Source organism: Gracilinanus agilis, chromosome 3 (genome assembly GCF_016433145.1).
Source record: "Gracilinanus agilis isolate LMUSP501 chromosome 3, AgileGrace, whole genome shotgun sequence".
Lineage (NCBI taxonomy): Eukaryota > Metazoa > Chordata > Mammalia > Didelphimorphia > Didelphidae > Gracilinanus > Gracilinanus agilis.
Genome location: NC_058132.1, coordinates 266,294,878 through 266,318,817, shown reverse-complemented (window position 1 = coordinate 266,318,817; position 23,940 = coordinate 266,294,878). Strand labels below are relative to the sequence as shown.

The 23,940-nt window shown below is 32.4% G+C and overlaps 1 protein-coding gene across 3 annotated transcripts in view; it reads left to right on the top strand.

Annotated features, from left to right (window-relative positions):
• Positions 1-23,940, top strand: part of MARCHF7 (membrane associated ring-CH-type finger 7) — a 33,853-nt gene that overhangs the window by 5,975 nt on the left and 3,938 nt on the right. For 2 of the 3 annotated variants that reach the window (XM_044669845.1, XM_044669844.1), the window contains 6 exons: positions 2,813-3,005; positions 9,364-9,528; positions 11,616-12,729; positions 13,710-13,879; positions 19,482-19,591; positions 22,004-22,117. In XM_044669845.1, coding sequence (XP_044525780.1) covers positions 2,813-3,005; positions 9,364-9,528; positions 11,616-12,729; positions 13,710-13,879; positions 19,482-19,591; positions 22,004-22,117 — 1,866 coding nt within the window. The remainder of the gene's footprint in view (positions 1-2,812; positions 3,006-9,363; positions 9,529-11,615; positions 12,730-13,709; positions 13,880-19,481; positions 19,592-22,003; positions 22,118-23,940) is intronic. The other variant, XM_044669847.1, reaches the window with a different exon arrangement.

Below are 23,940 nucleotides of genomic sequence, written 5' to 3'. Positions count from 1 at the left end.
TTTGGTTTCTGTCCTATTTCCAGTAATTTTCTATTCATTAATTTGGAGGGAATGCCCATACTTGTAAAATCATGAAACATTTGGGAAAATACTGTAAAAAATATTATGTACAAAGCACTTGGGTGTAACAGGTTAGCCTCATCCTCAAGGAACTTTAAATCTAGCTGGAGGAAGTAAGACAAATATATATTAAAAGCTAACAAAATATTGAAATAATCATTGTGTAGGAAATCTTGAAAGAGTAGATGAATTATACAATTACTAAATGGATTCAGAGAATGGAATATTCACTATGGTTTGAATCAGAACAGGTTTTTTGAAATAGGGAATTGAAGTAATTTTTTAAAGTTATTTGATAAATTTTGAATCAGTAGAGAAACACTGATTTGATTCTTAACCCAATTTTTATAGAATGACAAAGCTAATAGGATCTTTTATTTTTCATTTCAGTATGATAATAATTCTCATTTAAATAACATTTTATATCCAGAAGTAAATACTGTTTGAAAACTAAAATTTCTTATTTATGAACCATAAGGCGCTGAAAATTACCATAAAAGACCTGATCTAATCCCATTAGTCCAAAGCTTAGGTTAGCCTCTTTATGTAGAACTCTGGCCTTTTATTATCTATTGTAAATTTACATTGTGTATGTATGTATATATATATATTGCAAATATTTTTATTAAGAAGTTTAGAAAAGCTAAAAATTGTGAATTTATAATTCTTATGCCCAAAATTCAGTTTTAATATAATTTAAATTAAACAAATATAGTTTTTTCTCTTCTTAAAAAAGGTGTTTTAAAATTTCGTGTGTGTGTGTGTGTGTGTGTGTGTGTGTGCGCGCGCGCGCGCGTGCGCTTTTTAAGTCTTCCCTGTATTGCCACCATACAAGTGAATTAAGAATTATTTGTATGGTTGCTTCTGAAGTCTTAATTTTAGAGAAGTTAAACAGAATTTTTACAGGTGTTGTTAAATTTTTCTTAACAATATTGAAAGATAATATGCCACAATTTGCTGAAGCATTAACTTTTAAAAAATGGAGCGACCTCTAATTATATAATCAGTTGAGATGATGAATACTACCTTATCTGTATATTTACCTTGTTTGGGTAGTCCCATGGGGGAAAAAGTCTTTGGGGGATTGTTATATGCTTATTAAGTGTGTGATAAAATTCACCTGTATTTTCTTATATTGAAACATTTAAAAACACTGGGTTTGTAGTCAAGGGGTATCTAAATTTGAATTCTAGCTCTACTTATGTGACTTTGAGCAAGTCATTTTACTCTTAATTTCCTAGGGATCTTTTCCTCCATTGTAAAAATGAGCAGATTAGACTAGGCAATATCTAAAGATCTCCTCTGACCTCAAATCCTAAGATCTCTTTGATAAGTCTTAATAATTTTTAATTACTATTTTAGTATGTCTTGACATTACCAAAGATCTCAAAAGCTGCCATTTATCCTGTCCAGTGTAGGTTTTTTAGTATTTCTATCTAAAATTTAAATAGCACTAATATCTGATTTGAAATGAATCTTAAATGACCTGCTTCCTGTTAAAAGTTAGGCATGTTCGGCACATGTTGATTTGCTATTATTCTAGTAAATGTGAAAGGTATATCATCATGTCTCTTTTCTTGACCTATATTATTCCTTTTTTTAATCTGTTTTATTATGTTAAAGGATAACATTATTATACGAATTCAAAAACAGGGTTCTTTTCCATGTACCTTTTTGTGGCAGCTTGCAGTTTTAAAACATTTTCTCTCTTTATATTAAATTCTGAATTAGAAATTTTTTTGTTTTATGTAGCAAACTAACTAAAAGGTATTTTTTCATAATAAATGGAAGTAGGTGACTGTGTAAAGAAAACTTAAATTAGATGACATAAACTAATTAAAGATGAAGTATTTGTCCTACTGGTTTGTCTCCCCCCCTTCCCCCCCCCCTTTAGTGTTCTTTTGTGCCCTCACTTGACTTACCTTGGAAGGTCATACTGTAAGTCTATTTTCTTGAAGTTGTCTAAGGTCTGAATTGTGTTCAAAGTTGAAAATAGTGTTGTAAAGGACTTTAGTGTTTTTCGTGTATGTTTAGTACATAGTCTGCTACATGTTTTGAGACATTTACTTGTCTCATTTCGATATGGTATTCTAGTTAAATAAAATGAATTTCCATTTAGAATTTTAAATGACTGTCTTTAGGAATGGGAGTCTGGAGTATTTTTGGAGGGACTAATGTGAGTACAATTATTAAAGATTTGGGCATAGGCCATCTTTTCAGTGTTATCTTATGTAATTAGGAGATGACTAATCAGTGTTAGTATAATAGAAAGAAGCTTGGACCTCAGTTCTAATCCTAGTCTCTTTTTTATGAACTTGTATGCCTGCAAGCAAGTTGCTTAAACATTTAATCTGAATTGCCATTTGCAAAATTAGGGATTTTTAATAGGTCATCTTTATAGTCCCTTCTACCTTGAAAATTCTATAATCCTAGTGATCCTTTTGTGAAAAGTAACTTTTATTAAACACTAGATTTGCTCAGACTAGATTACAAATCAAAACATTCCTTTGAGAGCAAATATGTTATATATGTAAAAAGCTCATTATTAGAATTGCAATCTATTGAGTATTGATACCCAAGCCTAGTTTATAAGTACATGTGACATAAAAGACAGAATTTGCGTAGATAAATCAAGGCCTATAGAAAGAGGAATAAGTGGTTGAAAATGTGACAAACCATTTTAGATCAAATTTTACTCTGTAAAGTAAGATAAAAGGCTATATTGCAATCTAATTTTTTTTTTAACTTATAGGCAACCTCATCATCATTGACTTCACCTTTTCAGTCTTCATGGTATGGTGAATCTGAGAGAACTCAGGGAGCATACCCAAGATTGCAAAACCAGCAACGAGAACATGATTCAAAGAGGCCCAAGCTTTCCTATACAAGTTGTACATCTACCTCAGCTGGGAGAAATAATGGAAGTGGTTTGAATACGATATCAGGTAATAATGAAATCACTAGGGGGTGAAAGGCATTAAACATTTTTCAAAAGCATAACAGTTTCTTTGATTTGTTTTTGTTATCATAAAACAAAATCCTTGGAATAGCTAAATATTTGGAGTTGAATGGGTAGAAATAATTTTATTGGCTATGAGACTGAATCATTGATTTTATTAAATGTCCAGAGTCTTTTTAAAAAAAATTAATTTAATTAAATTTAGAATATTTTCCCGTAGTTTCATGATTCCTATCTCTTTCCCCCTCCCCAAAGTCAATGAGCAATTCCACTGGGTTTTACATGTATCATTGTTCAAAACCTATTTTCATATTATTGTTATTTGCAGTAGAGCAATCATTTAAAAGTCAGCATCCCCAGTCATATCCCCATCAAGCCATATGATCAATCATATGTTTTCTTCTGTGTTTCTACTCCCACAGTTCTTTCTCTGGATGTTAAATGTCCAGAGTCTTACTGCAGATATATACTGAAATTAGAAAGTGAAACTTGAGAATTGATGTTTTTAATTTATATTTTGATAATTTTCACTAAGAAGACAAACTAAAATATTTTTTTCAAAGTACACTTCCTGGATTGTTCTGTTATCTTTTATTTCCAAGAGTTTTATATATTAAAAATAAAAATGGACTGTGGCAATGAAGTGTAGTAACATATTATACAGGATGTCAAGAGCTGGGTTTTAATCCCACTCTTACATATTCTCTAGCTGTGAGACTTTTGCACTTAGTTGTTCTATACCCCAGTTTCCTTCACCAGTATAATGAGAATCTGAAGTAGTTTTATTCTCAGGTTCTTTTTACTATTAACATGCTTTAAGTAGAGTGAGAGAGGTTTTTAAAGTATCATCTGTTATGCTTCTGTGACTAAATAAATTAACATTATTATTAAAATTACATTTAAATTCATCTTTTGGGCTAAAACTAAAAATATTTTGAGATAATTGGGATATATGTAACAGTTCTGGAGGTAAATAGAACTTACCTATTTCTTAACTGGAATGTCCAGATTTTAAAATTATTTTGCTTATTCAAACTTATTTGTTATGGCAAGGAGTTCTGGTGAATGTGAATATTCTAATTTTCTCTTGTACACCAAATATCAAAACTATTCATGTTTAAACATTTCCATTAAATTTTTAGTTACCTCATTTCAGGACCCAGCTGAATCAGTGCACTAATTCTTAAAATTCTTAGTGTCTTTATACCAGAATACATTTCAGGAATTGTTTTGTTTTCTTTTGCTATTTTGACACTTGAAAAACTGACATTGCATTCATTATTTATTGAAAAATTGGTAATAGAATTCTGTACTAAGAAAATATGAGTTTTAGGATTCTTTATATCTTTATATATTTAGGATTCTTTATATTCTTTATATCTTTAGGATTTCATGAAATATGGTTATAAAAGACTGCTCGTAGTAGTTAAACACTGGGGCATAGTGATGAATCCAAAATACTGCTTTCACAATTGCCTAGAACTAAATGTTCTGATTGGAATGAGATAATTGAAATATTTTCAAGGTAGAGCAATCTCATTATTTGTAATATTCGACAAGTATAACTCACAGAAGTGTTATATTCCAAGTCATGAGAGGAAAAAAAAGTAACTTTTGGCATGGTGTTCTCAGTAAGAACCCAAGAACTTACCTGAGTTCTCAATATTTTATATAATACAACTACCAGTTTCACTTTTGTCTTACTTGGGAAAATGTACCAGTAATTTACGATCAGATTGTTTGGTTCCTGGAAAATGGGACAATTATTACATGCATTCATTATATTTTAAAATATATAAGCTAAGTTTATAATGTGGTAATAATGCTGGAAATGTGGATTCAGAATAAGTTAAGTGAATATCTCCATTAGAATTTTCTCTCAATTTTTTAAAAGTGTGTATAATATTGTGTTCTTTATGTAATAGTCTGTGAAAGTTGAATTTCTCTGAACACTTTACTTTCATAGTCTGGACAAATTCATATTTTATTCTATACTTTCATCCCACCTTTCATCTTTGGAGTAGAGGACCAAAGATTTAAAACTTGAAAAGGATCTTGGAAATTGTCCTTCTATTGTATTGATGAGGAAACAAAGGTCTAAGAACATGAAGTGACTTTCCTAATATTATAATTATAATAAGAAGCAGAACCAGGATTTGAATTTGTTTCCAGATTTAGTCTTCTACCTGGTCTTTTTTTGCTTTCATCCCTCACCTGATCCTCATACTACTCCAAATTAATACACCAAAAAATTTCACCAATTTCTTTAATTTTCACACTTCAACCTTCTTTCCTCCTGGAGATGGCCCTTGGTTCTAATTCCTCTTGTGTTTGCCCTGGAAAATGGCGTCATGATCACTTAATAGCACAGTTACTACCAGCGTCCAGTGTATCAGACTTTTGGAATAGAGGCATAGAGAGAATGGGATTTGTTGTATTTGAGACGAGAAGAGGGACTTGCATAGAACTGTTGGGAGAATGGATTCCAAATATTAAGTACTGTTTCTGAAGATGGCCTGGGATATTTCCTTGTCTCCAGGAATTCTTGGTGACTAGCCCAGGAATCTACCCTCGTCTTGCCAGGAGCAGATGAACTGGCATAGCTCATCAGTTGTGGAGCAAGAAAAAGGGAGGCCATGAACTCTCTTAATGGACAGCTATCCCTCTCCCCTTTCCAAATTACTTTCAGGTATCACATTTACTTTTAGTACATCTCTTATAAATATTAGGAATAGTGAAAGAAGACACTTGACTTAAAGAAAAGAAAAAGTATGGTTAGAATACTTGTCTTTTGATTCCTGAAATTTTAATGTAAAGAGATTTTTTTGTTTCAAATGTAAATGTCTCATCTATTCCTTCACACTTAGCTATCAGCAAAGGAAACAATTGTTCATTTCTTTCCTCTAGCTTTAATTTGGAATGAGAATGATGAGGGGATTTGACAAGAAAAGGAAAGGAGGAGACATAGGGGACACTCGGGCTAACACAATCTTTAACTGTTGCCAGGCATCTATCAGGTTTGGTCACAAGGCTAGAATCCTCCAGAACTCAAGATTTTACTTTTTACAGTGGTTGGTTATATATCTGTTTTGTTATTTCTATCCCAACCCGATTCAGACATGTAGGTAAGACCAAGGTTCTGACCAAGGCAGGGAGAAGTGTAGGGCAGGCAGTGTTGTATTCCATTGTCTTCCCATCTTTAGCTTCCTAGGCATTAAGATGAATGTGGCACAGCGTTTATCTAGCTTTTTCCTTGAAGGAAGATCAATCTGTGTAGCACACTTTTGACTAATAGCTATCTCTTAAATGTTACTTTATCAAAGCTAACACATCAGAAAGAGCTTCTCTACTGGCCATACCATACTATGTACTTTAATTACCAGTGATTTTTAAATTTTTTTTTAAACCCTTAACTTCTGTGTATTGGCTTCCTTGGTGGAAGACTGGTAAGGTTGGGCAATGGGGGTCAAGTGACTTGCCCAGGGTTACACAGCTGGGAAGTGTCTGAGTCCAGATTTGAACCTAGGACCTCCCATCTCTAGGCCTGGCTCTCAATCCACTGAACTACCCAGCTGCCCATACCAGTGATTTTTTTTTAAAAAAAAATTTTAGTTTTGTGTGTGCTCTATTAGATTGACAATATTGGGCATTAGGGAAGCTACAAAGATTAAACATTGACTCTGCCTTAGTGAAATTTAACAGTCTGCTTTAGGAATGTGACATAGATAACTACAATACAAAATAACACATCAGTACATGAAAGGTACAAGCAGAATGTTTTGAAAGGGTTATGTGGGAATAAGGAGCAACTAAGAATATCAGAAAAAATTTAAAAGTGTCATTTGAGTTGTACATTGAAAGAAGGATAGGAGGTTATTAGGTGAAAGGAAGAAGGAAGAATATTCCATAACTAGGTAACAGCTTGAGTAAAATGTCAGACGGTATACTTGAGGCACAGAGAGCAGTCTTATGTAACTGCATTTATGTGTAATGGAGTAGGGAGTTGTATGAGATAAGGATGGTATGTAAATTGGTTTCTTACTATGGGAGGCTTTGAATGATCAGCAGTAAAGTTGGAACTTAATTTTTAAAAGATTGAGTACAGGAGTCATATGATCAGACATTCTTTAGGAAGATAATTTGACAACTGTTTGATGGATGAATTGGAGAAGAAAGGTGATATACAGAGAAAACTTCATAGAAAGCTATTATAGTAGTCCAATTAAATGATATTGAGATCGACAATATGTTATAGTGGAATGAGATCTGGACAGAGTAAGAAGACTTGGCTTCAGATCCCAGCCCTATTATTTATCTAGACCTCAGTTTCCTCATCAGTAAAATGGGAATAGGAGAAACATGTACTACACAGGATTGCTGTGAGGAATAAGATGCTATATAAATGACGATTGTCTTGAATCAGAAATGGCCTTTGGGAAGTGTGTATAGTAGGCATGAGCTGGAATAAAATAACTTCAAAGAAATGATAATTATTCAAATCTTTTTGCTTTTGGAATATGTAAGTGTTCATGTCAACATTTGTCCCATACAAAATAATAAAAATTAATTTTTTTTTAACAAAAAGAATTTGTGATTAACAGGGGGAGGAGGGCTGGTCATGCAGAATTAAGGACACCTCATGACCTTCATGTGTACCACTATTATTCTCCAAGTATTAGAAAGGCAAGATAGGCCCCCATTGTGTTATATGGATCCTCCTAGTGAACCTATGGAAGAATATGGACAAGAATTGCACAAGATTGGATTTCCATCTAAGCATTGAAGGGAAATACAGATCTATTTGCATTTGCTAATTGGATATTAGAACCTGGGATAACATAAACATTTTAAACATAGGTGTCTTAGATGAATGGCGATGCTATTGAATGAAAATGTAAAATCGGAATCATCTTTCAAGGAGAGGTCAAAAAACCCAAATTTGAAGATGTTAAATTTGCATTGTGACATTTACATAGCCATGTCTTCTAGGATGTTATAGATATAGGTCGGAAGTTTGAAAGATCTGAGTTAGAAGTGATAGGTGAAGCTGTTGGAGTGGCTAAATTTACCAAGGGAAAAAAATATAGAAGGTCAGTGAATCAGTGTAAATCAAGGCACCTTCCATAAAGTGAAAAGAAGAAGCAAGGTAAAGTCATTGAAAGAGTTAACAAGGAGAATGGTTTCCGTGCCTTAGAGAGGAGAGTTATCCATAGTAAGGGGATGATCTATCTTAAATTCCTAATCTTGACATATTGTATTTAGAGTTAGAGAATGAATCCTTAGCAAATCAAATTATTTTGACGCTCTAATATAAGTAGAACCTTTGGTTTATACAAATCTTCATTGAAAGGTTTTGTTTAAATAAAAATAATCCTCCTTACCTAGGATTGGATAAACCACCAAATTGTGTAGAGAGCCCAGCAATATTTTTGAATAGTTTTTAATATGTCTATTTCTTTGGCTAATAATGCTTTGAATACTTCATAGGATTGCTGTGAAGAAAGCCTTTTGTGATATAAATATGAGTTGTTTGTGCCTGAAAGGTGATAATAGTAAGGCAGATAGTGAAGCTGGGTTCTAAGTGTTTTATTACTTTAGAATAAAATTAATTATGAAATTACAAATTTTTTAATTAGGGCAAAGTTCTTAGCAGTTGTCTCATTTCCATTATACAAATTTAAAATCTCTCCCCTTCCCTTAAAACAAATATGTGTATAAATAAAAAAATAAGGCCTCATTTTTTACATTCTCATATCCATCAAGAAGCACGTTTAAAGTAGAAATAAATGTTATATTTTTCCTGGCATAAATTTTTTTATTTCTTATTGTTGGTAGTTTGCCTTTTATAGAGATTAATCACTATTCTTATGGATAAAATGGAGTATTAATAGTATATTGTCTCTAAGTTGTTTTGTTGATTTGTAGCCCAGTTAATAAATATTATAAATGACTAGTCTAAATTCAATTTATGCAACTTCTAATTTTAGCAATTGGTGTTATTAGAAGTTTTTTCATAGCTTGTTTCAACAAAATAGAAGATTTAGTATAGCCATCATGATGTGTTTTATGGCCAAGAATATGGGTTGTAAAGCTTAATAAACTAGACTCAGATTTTTATAGGGTTTCATTAGGGAACTGGTCTTCCTTTAATAGATTCTGACCTCCAGGCAAATACATGCTTTTTTTGTTTTCATTATTTCAAAAATGATGTACATTTGAAAAACATTGGTGGCTTATTTTTCTGTATAAGTTCTATATTTTGCACTCCAAAAATGTTGGATTTCAAGTGAAAATGTGAATTTTCAAAGCTCTTTGAATTAAAATTTCTTCACTTTTATTTTTAGATACTTCTTGGAGACGTAGTCAGATTCCCAGGTCTTCTTCAATGGTACTTGGATCACTGGGGACTGAATTAGTAAGAGAGAGAAGAGATTTGGAAAGGAGAACAGATCCTTCTATTAGTCTTATGGACTATAGTCACAGGAGTGGTGACTTCACATCTTCATCATGTACGTTCAAACTGTATTTTTACTTGTAGCTTGTGTAAAACTCCATTTTCACGTTGTTTTACATGTATTCATTAAAATAAAAATAAATGAGATATAGTTTATGGCATTAGGTGGTGAGTGGTGGAGAACAAATTGAGAAAACTACTCCTTTATTATTTGGGGTTTGGCACCCCCAGATATGTAGATCAATGTTTATTTGCCACATTGTTTTCCCTTTCATAACCACACTCCTAGAAAAAGAAGAATTAACCATTGCTTATTACTTTCATTTAAAAATCTTTGGAATCAGGCTTCCTCTCCTATCTCCTGACCAAAACAAATTTCTCCAATGTTTTTCATTGTTCTCTTAATTGTTAAAATCTTGAGACTTGTTCTCAGTTCTCAAACTTTTAGACTTCTGCATCATTTAAAAAATTTGAAAATTTAATAAATGCCCCCCCCCCCCCGCTTTAAAAAAAATTGTAACAAATAGGCATAGTCAAAATATTCTCATAATACCTCTTTCTAGGAAACATTTATAACATTGTTGTTCATCCTATTCTGGATATATCTCTAGACTTTTATTATATTGATTTTTCCTAGTTTTCTTTTTTCTACCTATTGACTGTGCCTCATTGGTCTTTCTTGCTGAGTCATCTTTCTTTTGCTCCTTTACCAGTGATGATTCTCCAAGTCTCTGACTAGGCCTTTTTCTCTTCCTATTTGCCCTCTGTTGGTGATCTCATCAGCCCACAGTTTTAATTATTATATTTATGGAAATGGCCCTCAGAGCTATATGTTATAAATATTTCTTTTGTACTCTTTAATTCCATATAATTTAATGCCTGCTAGACTTATTCTTATCTGTAGGCATATCAGTTTTAGCATTTTCAAATTTCATTATCTTTCTATAGGTGATCCTTCAGGCTTCTATATTCATTGAGGCTATAATTTCCCTTAATAACTTATCATTTGTCAACTCTTACCAACTTAATTCTAATATCTTTCACATCTCTGCCCTCTTTCCATTCATGACTACCATCTTAGCTTGGCCCTCATCACCTTGACCACTAGGATTGCTATTGGTCCCCAAGACATTTTCAAGGGATCTGTGATATCAAAACCATTTTCCTAATGATGCCAAGACATTATTTGGTTATTAAAATACTTCTCCCTTTTCCAGCTATATATTTTGATTTTCTTCATATACTTCAACCAAATATTATAAGAGTTTATATACAGAAGCATATTGTCTTCTGTTAAGCTATACATTAAAGAGATTTGAACAGATATATAAAACTGTTATTCTCACTAAAATTTTGTTTTTTGGAAAATGAGGTTTTTTTTCCCCATTAAAAATTATTCTAACAGGTAATTTTATTATTTTAAAATCGGCAACTTTAAATATTTCAACAGTTATAATTTCTGATAGTGGGTAAATATTGACAGTTATAACCCACTTAAAACAGAAACTTAGAGATAATAAATTTAATTTTAAGAGTGTAAAAGAATCTTGAATTTTTAAGAATCTAGGAATTTTGAGACCAAAGGTTTTGAGAATCATTCACCTACAATTCACTTATCTCTCAATTGAACTTATTGCTTCTAGTCTTCATTTCATTCTTCATTTAGTTGTCAAATTTTTTATATAAATATTTCACTATTCTACTCAAGCCTCTTCACTGGCTTCCTATTGCCTCAAAAATAAGTACATAAGCCTGGCATTTTAATCCTTTCATAGTCTGGCTCTAGAATATCTTTACATTTTGTATTTCATTATTCCCTTTAATTATACTTGTTTAATCAAAATGGCCATCAGCAAAGTCAACAGAAATCTTCATGAAGTAGCTGGACGGTATTATATATTCTTTCAAATGGAATATTGGAATTAACCATTTTTTGAACTTATAAGTTGAGTTAGACTTAATGAGGTTTAATATGCCACAGTATTTTTGCAATAGAACTGCATCTTTTAAATGGTAACATTTATTCTGTGAATAGAGCATTTAATGTCAAAATAAAGACAGTGCTAAGAAATTTTAATATCTAAATTCTTAATGTGTAGTTAATAATTTCCCCCCTATTTTTTCTTGCTCTTTCAATAATAGATCTTCAGGATAGAGTTGCTTCTTCTTATTCTCAAGGAGCAAGACCAAAAGAAAATTCACTGAACACTTTGAGATTAAATACATCATCCATGAACCGTCAATGGCCTTCTGAACATCAATCCTCCTTTTATTCTAGAGAACCAAGCAGAAATACTTCCAGATCTAACTTTTCTCCAAGAGAAATGGAATCTCCCCAGAGGAGTGTACAGCAAGGTTTTTCTTACATCCCAAATAGAGATGAATCTCCTTCCATTAGCAATTCTGAAAGGATTGGCTCATCTCAAAGATCATTGGCTGAGCCTTCTAATGACACTGAAGGAAGGCGGACAACTAGGCAGTTGTTGTCTCGTCTTGCCTCTAGTATGTCATCTACCTTTTTTTCACGAAGATCTAGTCAGGATTCCTTAAATACAAGATCATTAGATTCTGAGAATTCCTTTGTTGCTCCAACAGTTCTGTCTCCCACACAGTCTAGTGGTAATGCAGCATCATCTTCTGAAGTTCCAGATAATAGAACACCTGAATCTTCTCAGGGATTTAGATTTCTTAGACGAAGATGGGGCTTATCATCTGTTGGCCAAAATCCCAACTCTGAGACTGGTTCAGAAAACTTTAACCAGGAATCTGAAAGTAGAAATACTGGTTCCTGGTTGTCCTCCTCTATAAGAAATAGATGCACACCCTTATTTTCAAGGAGACGTCGAGAAGGAAGAGATGAGTCTACACGAATACACACTACCGATGTGCCATCTAGACCTCAGCATGTTTTAAGAAGAGAGTCTAATGAAGAGGTTCACCTTGAAACACAAAATGAGTCCCTTGGGACGTCTGCCAATAATAGATCACAAACACCGACTGTACCCAGCAATGCTGCTTCTGCTGCTTCCACACCAGATTTAGCTCACAGTGGGAGAAATACAGGAATATCTGGAATTCTTCCTGGTTCCTTATTCCGATTTGCAGTCCCCTCTGCATTAGGAAGCAGTTTATCTGACAATGTCATGATCACTGTAGATATTATTCCCTCAGGTTGGAATTCATCTGATGGACAGAATGATAAGACTAAAACTCTACCTTCAAGAGACCCAGAAAGGCTGCAAAAAATAAAAGAGAGGTAAACAAATGCATTAAAGTCATAAATAGAAGTTTTTCTTATTCATATGCTTTTCAGTAATTATTTCAGTTATCTGTAAGTCTTAGCATTGAAAACTTTTGATTAGTTATATACTCTTAAGGTTTATATTACTTATACAATTAGGTTTAACATGATTCTAGGAAATATTTGGATTGAATTATACATACTCATAATTAAGAGTAGATAATATCCAAAAACAATGCAAAAATATTGTTTTGGAATACAGAAAAAAACATGAGAGAGGTTTTTTTTCTTAACCCTTGACAAAAGAACCCAGCTAATTACTGATAAGGGAAGAGCACTCGGTTGTTAGATAATCTGTTCTAGAAATTTTTTGTGGCTATTTAAGATTTCCTTTCCCTTCCCCTGGTTATTCTTAGAATGACCTTTCTTTGGCATTTACTTATTCATTTTAACTTATTTTGCTGTTATTCAGTACCTCAGTTTTACTAATAATTAATAATTTTACTAATAATTAATAAAGCAATGTACATGACTCAGTTAAAAGAATTGGCTTGATGAGTGGTTCCTTCAAAGCACTAAAGAATTTGTCCTGTTAAGAATCAGGATGGCCCAGATAAGATTGTTAGGGAGAAAACTGGTAGAACTGGCACGCTGTCTTTTTGTACTGCTAAGAAGACCCTTGGGAGAAAAAGTGCATCCACTTAATGTGAATGGTATTGCTACAGTACTACATTCAGATAATGGGAGAAGGAAACAATTATAAATCAATACTACTTGAATTGTTTTCAATTAGTTTCTAGCAGATGATGATACGGTTTGATAGTGTGTAGCTGCAGGCTTACCTAGTAAATCTTTGAGAAATTAACCTTTTATAAGATAGATTTGTGAAATCATCTAACAGATCCAAGAACATAAATTTGTAGAGTTAGGAATTAAAGTATTTTGTTTGAAGAGAAAAATGTATTAACACTATTTGTTCCCCCCCCCCCCCCCAGTCTTCTTTTAGAGGACTCTGATGAAGAAGAAGGTGATTTGTGTAGAATTTGCCAAATGGCAGCAGCATCATCTTCTAATCTTCTAATAGAGCCATGCAAGTGCACTGGAAGTTTGCAATATGTTCATCAGGAATGTATGAAGAAGTGGTTACAGGCCAAAATTAATTCTGGTAAGATTAACCTGTTTTTTTGACAAATTTTTTTATTCCCAGAATTCGCATAAGATTTGCTCTGTATCCCTTAAATGAGGATTCTGTGGTTGATATACGTTATCATTTGGAATTATATGAATTCAAGAAAATATACCAGCCCACTGAATTAGCGCCAAGGAACTATTAAAATACGTTTGTTTTTCATACTATCACAGAATCTTAAAAGAAGAAAGAAACCTCAAAGAGACTTTAAAACAGCTTCTTCATTTGACAAATGAAGAACACATGGCTCAAAGAAGTTTAAACAAGTCTGAAAAGGTTGTGTAGCTAACTTAGTTCAAGAATTATCATTGGAATTCAGTTTTATTGATCCCTTTTTCCATTGATTGTACTTTTTACCACTAAACCTCTGTTCAACTTTAGCTAACTAGCACCTTCACACATTTATAGTATGGATGTAATGGATACTTGCATTGGTGATCTTTGGCTCCTTCGTCTGTAAAATGAGTTCGTTAGCCTCTAAAAGTTCCTTTCACTTCTTGATGTATGATCTTATGGATCAGCTGAAAAAAAAAAGGATTAAATTAATAAATCTATTACATGGTAGTTGTAGTTCATGTACAGCTAGGTGTGTCTCTTTCTGTGTTAATGGTTGGTCAGAATTTTTCCTTCTGTGTCCCAGGACATATACCATTGATACTCTGTATTATCATTTTGATTTTTTTTTTTTTTTGGCAATTTTGATTCATTTTGTCAGACTCTTAAATAGACAAAGATATATTTAAAGGTAGTGTGGTTCTGGTAAAAAGAGCATAGAACCTAGAAGCAGAAAACTTGAATATGATGAGCCAGCTCTCCAGTTTATTAGCCATGTGATTGAGTAAGTCACTTAACTGTTTCAGTTTCCCCATTTCCAAAATGGGGGATAGAAGTACTTTTTTTTTTAAACCATTTCTCATTAGGTTTTTTTAAATTTAAATTTATTTATTTAAATTTTTTTCCCATGTTTATATGATTCATTCCCTCCCCTCGTTCCTTCCCCCTCCTGGAGCCGATTCCATTGGATTATACAGATGTTATCACTTGGTACCTATTTTCATATTTTTCATTTTTGTAACTTATTTCTCATTAGTTAGTTGTCAGGGTCAAATGAAATAAAAGGTTGTAATCACTTCATATTAATTTTTCTTCACAGATCAGTTACCTTCCAAGTTTATACTTTTTCAGTTTTGTCATTGAGCTTTTAATTGAAAATGTATTAGTTTATGTCCTTGTCCTATGAAATTTTAAAATAATTAACCAATTTATAATGTGGATTTTAGAGGCATTATCTTTTTTTTTAAGTATACTACAGAATCCTTTTGGCAGGACCCATATGATTTTTTTCATGTTCATAAAGACAAAAAGCCTGATAATGATTATTTGCTTAATGTTTAATTGTTAACTATGCCAGTGTATGTCTAAACTCATTGTTACTTTTAATTAATTTAGTTATTTTAATTTACTTTAAAAGAACAAAACTTAATGTGTTATCGATACATCAATTTAATATTAGTATTCCTGGTTGAGATTTTATCTTTCACTTTCCTTGTATAATATTTAGCTAAAGCAATTTAATGTTATTGAATTTTGTATTCAGGTAGTTAAAAATGGATTAATAATATTTCAGATATACTTCAAGATTGACTAAAGTGTGTTAATGACCCTCAATTTGTAAATGGCATATTTTGTAAAGTATTTGACTTCTCATTTGAGTTTCGTAATAATTCTGTTAGGTCTTAACCCTATTTTTTAGAAACTGAAGTTTATATTTGAAAGGTAGAGAGAAATTACTATTTATGTGCTAGTCAGTCACTAGGAATACAGAGACTAAAAAAGATACAGTTTCTGCTCTCATTAAGTTTATAGTTTGGGGGGGGGGTGGTAGAAGAACTGTTATCAAATCTTGACTGCCACCTATATGACCATGGTTCAGCCACTTAATTTTTGTAGACTTAGACTCCTGTTAAATGAAAGAATTGGGATCAGCTGATGTAGGTCTCTTTGTACTCTAGTTCCATGCCAAATGTGGATCTGACAGTTAAGTATCTGTGGGATTCTTCAGTTTCCATTCTCTCTGTACTTTTGAAATCTTGTATTAAATTCTGAAATTCCTCTGTTGACTAAAACCTCCTTTCCTTTCCACCTCTCTATACTTTGATTCATTCCTTCTTTGCCTTATCATGATCTTCCAATCCTCTATCTCTCCACTTATTTTTCTTTATGATCTTCATCTTGCTTTTAATCATTTCAACATTTTTCTTCCTTTCCCAAACTTGAATCTTGAACTTTTGCTTTTTTCTGTCTTGTTAACTCTCAAGCAGCGGAGCCCTGCTTGGGAAAGTTACAAAATTACCACCTGAGTTCACTGACATTTTTCCTGTTTTACCCTAATTGAAGATTTATTCTTGCAAAGAAAATGATGAGAGGCTTCAAGTGGAATTTAATGATTACTTTTTAAAAAAACATTATAGTAGAAATTCTTTAGAAAAATATTTTAGTACTTCCTATACCATTACTTCTTTAGCCATTCCCTAATTGATGGGTATCTCATCAGTTTCCAATTTCTTTGCTTCCAAAAAAGAGCTGCTGTAAGTATTTTGGTTCTTTTCTTTCTTTGATTTCTTTGGGATATAGACGTAGTTGCGATATTACTTAGTCAAAGAGTCTATGATAGCTTTTGGGACATAGTTCTGAATTGCTTGATTGATATTTTTTTTACATTTTTTTTAAACCCTTGTACTTGGGTGTATTGTCTCATAGGTGGAAGGTTGGTAAGGGTGGGCAGTGGGGGTCAAGTGACTTGCCCAGGGTCACACAGCTGGGAAGTGGCTGAGGCCGGGTTTGAACCTAGGACCTCCTGTCTCTTAGGCCTGACTCTCACTCCACTGAGCTACCCAGCTGCCCCCTGATTGATATCCTTTTAAGTTTAAGTGCCTTTATATTTGAAAAGCTTTGAAAATGAAATTTGCCATGGAGTTTTTCATACTTCTAAACTTCTGTATACAGTTTTTAAAATTTGGTATTTATGATTATATCAGAAAGTATAAATTCTAAACGTAAGATTTCCTCCTTTAGGAATTATGGTAATTCAGTAACTGTTAGGTAATGAGGATACAAGTGCAAATGTGAAATTGATTGACCCCTCATGTTTACAGATAAGGAAATAGGGAATATATATAATAAAACCACACAGCTGAATATATCAGGGATGTAGAGTGTTTGGGGAAAGCACAGTTGGGATATTAGGTAAACCTTCTTGAAGGAAGTCGCATGTAACATTTCTATAAAGGAAAACTGTTTCCTGCTTATATAAAATAATTATGATTTTTATTTCAGTTACTGTTAGGATATATGTATATTAATCTTATAGTCATATTTTAAATTTTTTCAGTTTAAATATGATTCACTGGTGAAGTCACTTCTATGAAAATATTGAATATTCTCTGGAATTCTCAATTTCATGACTCAAAAAAATCATATTTTGAATGGACTTAGGCTTAAAAATATTCCTAAAATTTATGCTCCTCTAGGAAATGAGAGGTGTCATTGTTAGCAGTACTAGCAGTGCTAGTACTTCTTAAAAACTATGATATTGAAACATTTTTGTTGCCTATTTTTCATATTATTTTGAATTATAGTTATTTGTCCTATGTGCTTTTGTGGACCGACTTGAGTGTCTAAATTTTATGAGAGTTTTATTGGAAAAACAGGGTCTGAATTCCAGAGTGAGACCAATATTGATAATATTGACACTTAAAGGAGAGATTAACAAAAGGGAAAACAAAAAATTGAATTAATGAATGAAACTAGAAACTATTATTTTATTTTATCTTTTAATTTTAATTTTTTTGAAAAAATTTTCATGGTTACATGATTCATGTTCTTACTCCCAACTCCTCCCCCCCCCCCCAACGATGTACATTTCCACTGGTTTTAACATGTGTCATCTATCAAGACCTATTTCCATATAATTGAGAGTTGCATTGGTGTGGTTGTTTTGAGTCTACATCCCCAATCATGTCCGCATCAACCTATGTGTTCAAGCAGTTATTTTTCTTCTGTCTTTCCACTCTTGCAGTTCTTCTTCTGAATGTGGATAATGTTCTTTTCCATAAATTCCTCAGAATTGTCCGGGGTCACTGTATTGCTGCTAGTACAGAAGTCCATTTGATTTTTCCACAGTGTATGAGTCTTTGTGTACAATGTTCTTCTGGCTCCTTTCACTCTGCATCAATTCCTGGAGGTCTCTCCAGTTCACATGGAATTTCTCCAGTTTATTATTCCTTTGAGCACAGTAGTATTCCATCACCAACATATACCACAATTTGTTCAGCCATTCTCCAATTGAAGGAATTGAAGGGCATACCCTCATTTTCCCACCACAAAGAGCATGGCTATAAATATTTTTGTATAAGTCTTTATCTATGATCTCTTTGGGGTACAAACCTAGCAATGGTATGGCTGGATCAAAAGGCAGACAGTCTTTTAGTGCTCTTTGGGCATAGTTCCAAATTGATATCCAGAATGGTTGGATCAGTTCACAACTTGCAGTGGAAATATCGTTGACCTGTTCTTTGACCTTGGGTCAGTCAGGTAATCTTTGTAGGCTTCAGTCAGCTCATGAGGTACCTAGAGGAAGTAAATTACAAGATGAGGTTCCTTTCTGCTTTAAATCTGTTAACATGATGATTTCATTCTAAAACAAATCTTGAGTTTTAGTTTTTAATTGGAATTATGATGAAAACCAAGTGAAATAGGTTATTTGCAACATATTTTTAGATACATTGACCCTCTGGGTATTCCTGAGCTCTGAGTGTTTTATATCTCTCATTCAGATTTGTATCTCATTTCTCCTTTCTCAATTATATCTGCCTTAATACATTTACATTCTCAAATATTCATTATGTACTTTGGGGATATTACATTTTGTTCTTTGTAGTATTAAATTGCTCTTTAGAAAACTGCCCTTTGTAACCCTTTAAGAATAATCGTGGTATATGTTTTATTCAGCATTATTATTAGTCATTTGGAGGCTAATATCTAAAAGTGACTAAAGATTAAGGGTATTTGAGTAAAGAAGAACTGCTCTGAGTCAAAACAGTTGCCTGTCTTTTCATATTCCTAAGGCAGTTGGACTACTGGCAGATGAGGCAAAGTCTTAGCCCTTGAAAATTGCTAGTTATTTACATGCCAAAGACGTTTGGCCAGGGTGTGTCTCTTTATTTGCTGCTTATAATACCAAGTTATTAGAGCAAACATGTCATTGTTTTCATGTTGCCATGTCAAGAATACAGTGTAAATTCCATTCCTTTCCAAAAGTGTCTGGGAAAAGGAAAGCAGTAGAGGCCAAACTATGAGCAAATGACTTGTTTCTCAAACAGTAGGAGTTGTGTTGGCATTTATGTTGAGAATTACCTATTTTTGTATTCAAAGAAATACTCTGGAAAATACTACTTTGGAAATTAAAGTTTTTATGAATAACTTGATATGTTAAAGATGTAAATGTAAAATTGGTTTGGAATGTGGGTACATTTAGTTTTGTGAAAACATTTTTAAAATTTGAATTTATTTCTACCAGGTTCATCATTGGAAGCTGTAACCACCTGTGAGCTCTGTAAAGAAAAGTTACAGCTTAATCTAGAGGATTTTGATATTCATGAACTTCATAGGGCTCATGCAAATGAACAAGTTAGTATATTTTGCCTAATTTGGTAAGTGTCTGTTCTCTGCTTAGAGGACAACTTTTGAGGAAATCGATTTGATCATGGTCAGGATCTCCTATTTCAAAAAATACGATGTTTTCTAAACTGTGTTTTGTGTTTAATCATTTTTAAGAGTTCTTATTTCAGAACTTATTCTTCAACTTTTTTTCCCTGTCTTTATCCTTAACTTTTTAAAAATGAAATAGAAAAACTAGTCATTAATTTTATGTTTCTGAGGCTTAAATTCCATCTTAAAAGACTTGTGACCTGAAAACTCATAACTTTTTGCCAAATTTATGTTTGACAAATTTTCCCAAGTATAGTTGGGCCATTTATATCTCACTTTCAGAAGGATTATTTTGACTCCAGCTGCCTGTTGTGAATGGCTATTAGCCTATTTTAAATACTACTACTCTTTTCTTGTACTCATGGAAATTGCCACCAACTTTGATTAGAGATATTTGATGACTGTCTACTTTAGGTCTTCTCTAAAATCTCAAGATAGAGTTAGAACAATATACCTGAAGAATTAGTTTCCTGCTACTTCCTTTTTCACACCTTTAATTCCCATTTAATACTGAAAAACTTATTTTTGTTTGAAAATTATACTGTTATTATCCTCATAAAGGATATCAGAGATTTCTTCGTGGTCAGATTGATGCTGATTTTCTCCAACTGTATTCACTTGTATAATTATCTGCCTTCTCTTCTAAACTTTCCCCCTCCCCCCGGAATTTGACTATAAGAGGTCAAGCAAGAGTTGACTCATTTCCAACAACTTTATTAAGCATTGAAAACAAGTTAAAAAAGAAACCAGCTCACTTTTAGGGAATTTTTATATACTTAAGTCAATATGAATGGAGATAAAACCAAAGTTTATTATTGATTGAGTACAGAAAGACTAAATAGTTTTGGTACAGCATAGTTGACTATTCTGCTATTTCTCATTATAACCTGAAAAGCCCAAAAGAACCATCTCTTACATAGCTCCATAGTGTCTCTGTTGTAAGATATTTGAACATAAATGATTTCTTCAAATCTTTCCCTGCCTTTGTCCTAATGAAAATAGAACATTCTATTTTTGCAGAAAAGTGTTCTGATATGCTATACTAACAGTGAAGCTCTCTGAGCAAGGAATTTTATCTTAGTATCTCAAGCACTTTTTTGGCCATTTATTTGCTCTTTTCAAAGCAAAGAAGAAAGTATGAAGAGAAAAGAAAGCCTTTTGTTTCAGAGAATGCGGGTTGCAATAAAATTGTACAAATAGACTTGGTCATTGATGACCCATATCAATTGTAACTTTTGAATGAGATGTTCTCTTCTGCCTTTTTTTTTCCTTTTCTGGAAAAAAATTTACCATCCACTCTGAAGCTTTTGGCCCTTTAAAACATTCCTGATGGAATTTGTCCATAGCTTACCAGTAGTCTTATTGTAGCAATCGTTAAATGCCAGGAATTATTTGTAATAATCACCTGCCCAGCGTCCTGGCCTTGATTTGTTTGGGTAGTGTGAATTACTGACATAAGTGCTATGATAACTTCTTATTCATGTTTAGTTCTGCAAGATATCTAAACTGTATATAAGTGGAATTTCTTTTCTTTCCTGGAATGAGTTCACTATTTTTTTTCAGAGCAGTTCCTCTTCCCTTTTTACTCCTTCTATACTACACATGGCTTCTTCCTAAGTTAGTGATATTACTGTTAGAGGGATACTAACTTTTAGAATTGATTACAGATTTTATACAACCTGTTACCAGCAAACTGCTAAAGCTGTTGCTAAAAATGCAATTTATACCTTAGATGCATTAAGTGGCCTCAAATATGGCAAAGTTAGATAGATTTTGACATTACAAATATTAATTTAGGATCATATTACCTGTCAAAATAGTAGTCCACTAGTACTAATTGCAGCTATTTAGGAAAGACATGCAGGTTATTACAGTTATGTGAGTTTAAGTTATAGCTAAGGAGAGACAAATGGAAATTTCTGGAATTTGTTCTTTAAATATTCTCAGATTTATAGAAAATGAACAAATAACGTTGTTACATGATTTTAAAAGTTTTTTAAAAAATTAATTATTTACCAAAGATGCTTGTTGAAAAATCAGATTGTCTTTTAAAGGTTTCATCAATTATTTCTAAAAAAAAGAGCAGCAATTTTTTTCCCATTAGGGTGTCTAAGTAAGCATTTTCCCCATGCAACAAATAGCATGATGTTTTGAATGAGAAGACCTTTCCAATTACCAAAAACTGTGTAAACTTTGTTACCTGCTAGGACACCTAATATGTATGAGTGCTTTTCTTCTGTTTGTAAGAGGACTGAGTCACTGTATATCCAAATCTTGATTCTGTATCTCATTTTTTTTGTCTTGTGTTTGTTTTTTTTCTTTCTACTGAAGGCAGAGTATGAATTTATCAGCTCGGGTCTGTACCTAGTTGTGTTGTTGCATTTATGTGAACAAAGCTTTTCTGATATGCTGGGAACTGCAAGTGAAGCTAGCACACGTGTCCGAGTAAGTAATACTGAGGTGGGGATGGGAAAGGAGGTGGAATCAATCAATAGTTTAGCTTTGGGAAATAAATAATTTATAAAAATTGTTTTAGGGGAAACTAGTCTTTTTAAAAATTATTAGTAGTAGATATTTCAAAACTTTAAAAGTAAAGTTACTTAAAATTTTAAGAAATTTACCATTTCCAGACCAATGGCCAATATTTCTATTCTTGAAAACATTTTCAAGGTGGATATGGGGGAGATTATATATATTTCTTCAAAAAGAGAATAATTTAATTTTGAATGATGACAACATAGGTAGAATTTATAATATAAGATAAGGGATGTATCTTTTATAACAAAAACTTATTGTTATCTAGAAATCCAAAACATAATTCCAAATCTAGGAACTACACATGAAAGTATTTTTAGAAACTGTGTTTCCATTTTACTTTTGAAAATATTTAAAAAGTTTTCGATCTCATGAGAAATCAACTCTAGTGTAAGAAAAAGATTTAAAATATAATACTAGTATTGAAACATTTTGATCCTTTGTTAAAGGTGGTTTTTGTTTTTCTTGAAAAAGAGTTACTAAAAAGGTAAAATTGAATTGTGCTAAGTTTCAAGTTTCTCAGTCATTAGTTTTTTATTAGCCTTTGAACATAGATTAAAAATCCCACCTCTCCATTAAATTAGACCTTCAGATACCCAACATCCCTTTATTTTAGGTCATGCAGGTGATTATGCCTAGAGACAATTATTTAGAAATAAACTATAGTAAAACTACTTGGAAAAAATTCTATGAATTTATTTTTTAATTTATTTAAGCACTATTCATATTCAGTATCATGATTTTCATCTAGGACCCGCTGTCATATTTCTTTTCAGGCTGTGAGGTTATGTGCTTAATAATGTTATACTTTTAAAAAATATTGTCTTTTAATATAAGTTCCTGAGTCAGTTTGATATTTTTTTAAAGCTTTGTTTTTAACTTTTGCTACTATTAGCCTTGTGTGGCAGATCACACTGGTGGTTTTCTTTTCTTTCTTTTTTTTTTTTTTTTTGCAAATGTGTAAGACTAGATTTTTTTTGGTAAAAGCTTAGAAGCACATAAAACCTAAAAAGCTTACCAATATAAACGTATCCTTAATGGTGACATGTAATCAAAGAGAGACAGACAGACCGACCGACAGACCAAGACTTCCTTTGGTATGATGGTGAATAAAGTATCACTATGTTAATAATACTTGCTAGAATAATTGAGCTTTTTAAGAGCATATAGAAAACAGTTTATGTGCCCAGCAAAGATTAGATCATCTCTAACATCATTTAGCAGAATAATTCACATGCATAATAATCCAGTAGATTTGGATGTATTTGTTTTCATTTTACATTTAATTCTATATTCCTTGTTACATAGAACTAGGAAAGCTTCCCTAACGTGGGCTACAATTTATGGTTTTATGTTGATTTTGGAAAGCTTCAGGAAAATGAGGTAGTACCATATGCTAATAATGAAAGCACAGAGTAAATGAAAGTAGATCCTTCACTGAAGGAATTTATTGCTTGTTTGTGAAAATGATCAGATCATTTTATGTACATACATTAATTAAGTCAGCCCTTGATGTTATACCCATATTTTGGTGAATAAAAGAGAGAAGCAGTATTAAATTATTAAGATGCCACAGAAAAGTAGCTAAAAATGTTCTTTACAAATCATGAAATTTGTAAACAACTCGTATTAATCTTACCAAATTATTAAATAGCTTTTCTTCTGTAAACAAAATTGCTAACAGAAGTATAGTATTTGAACATTGAAATCTATCCCTTATCCTACTAAGTACA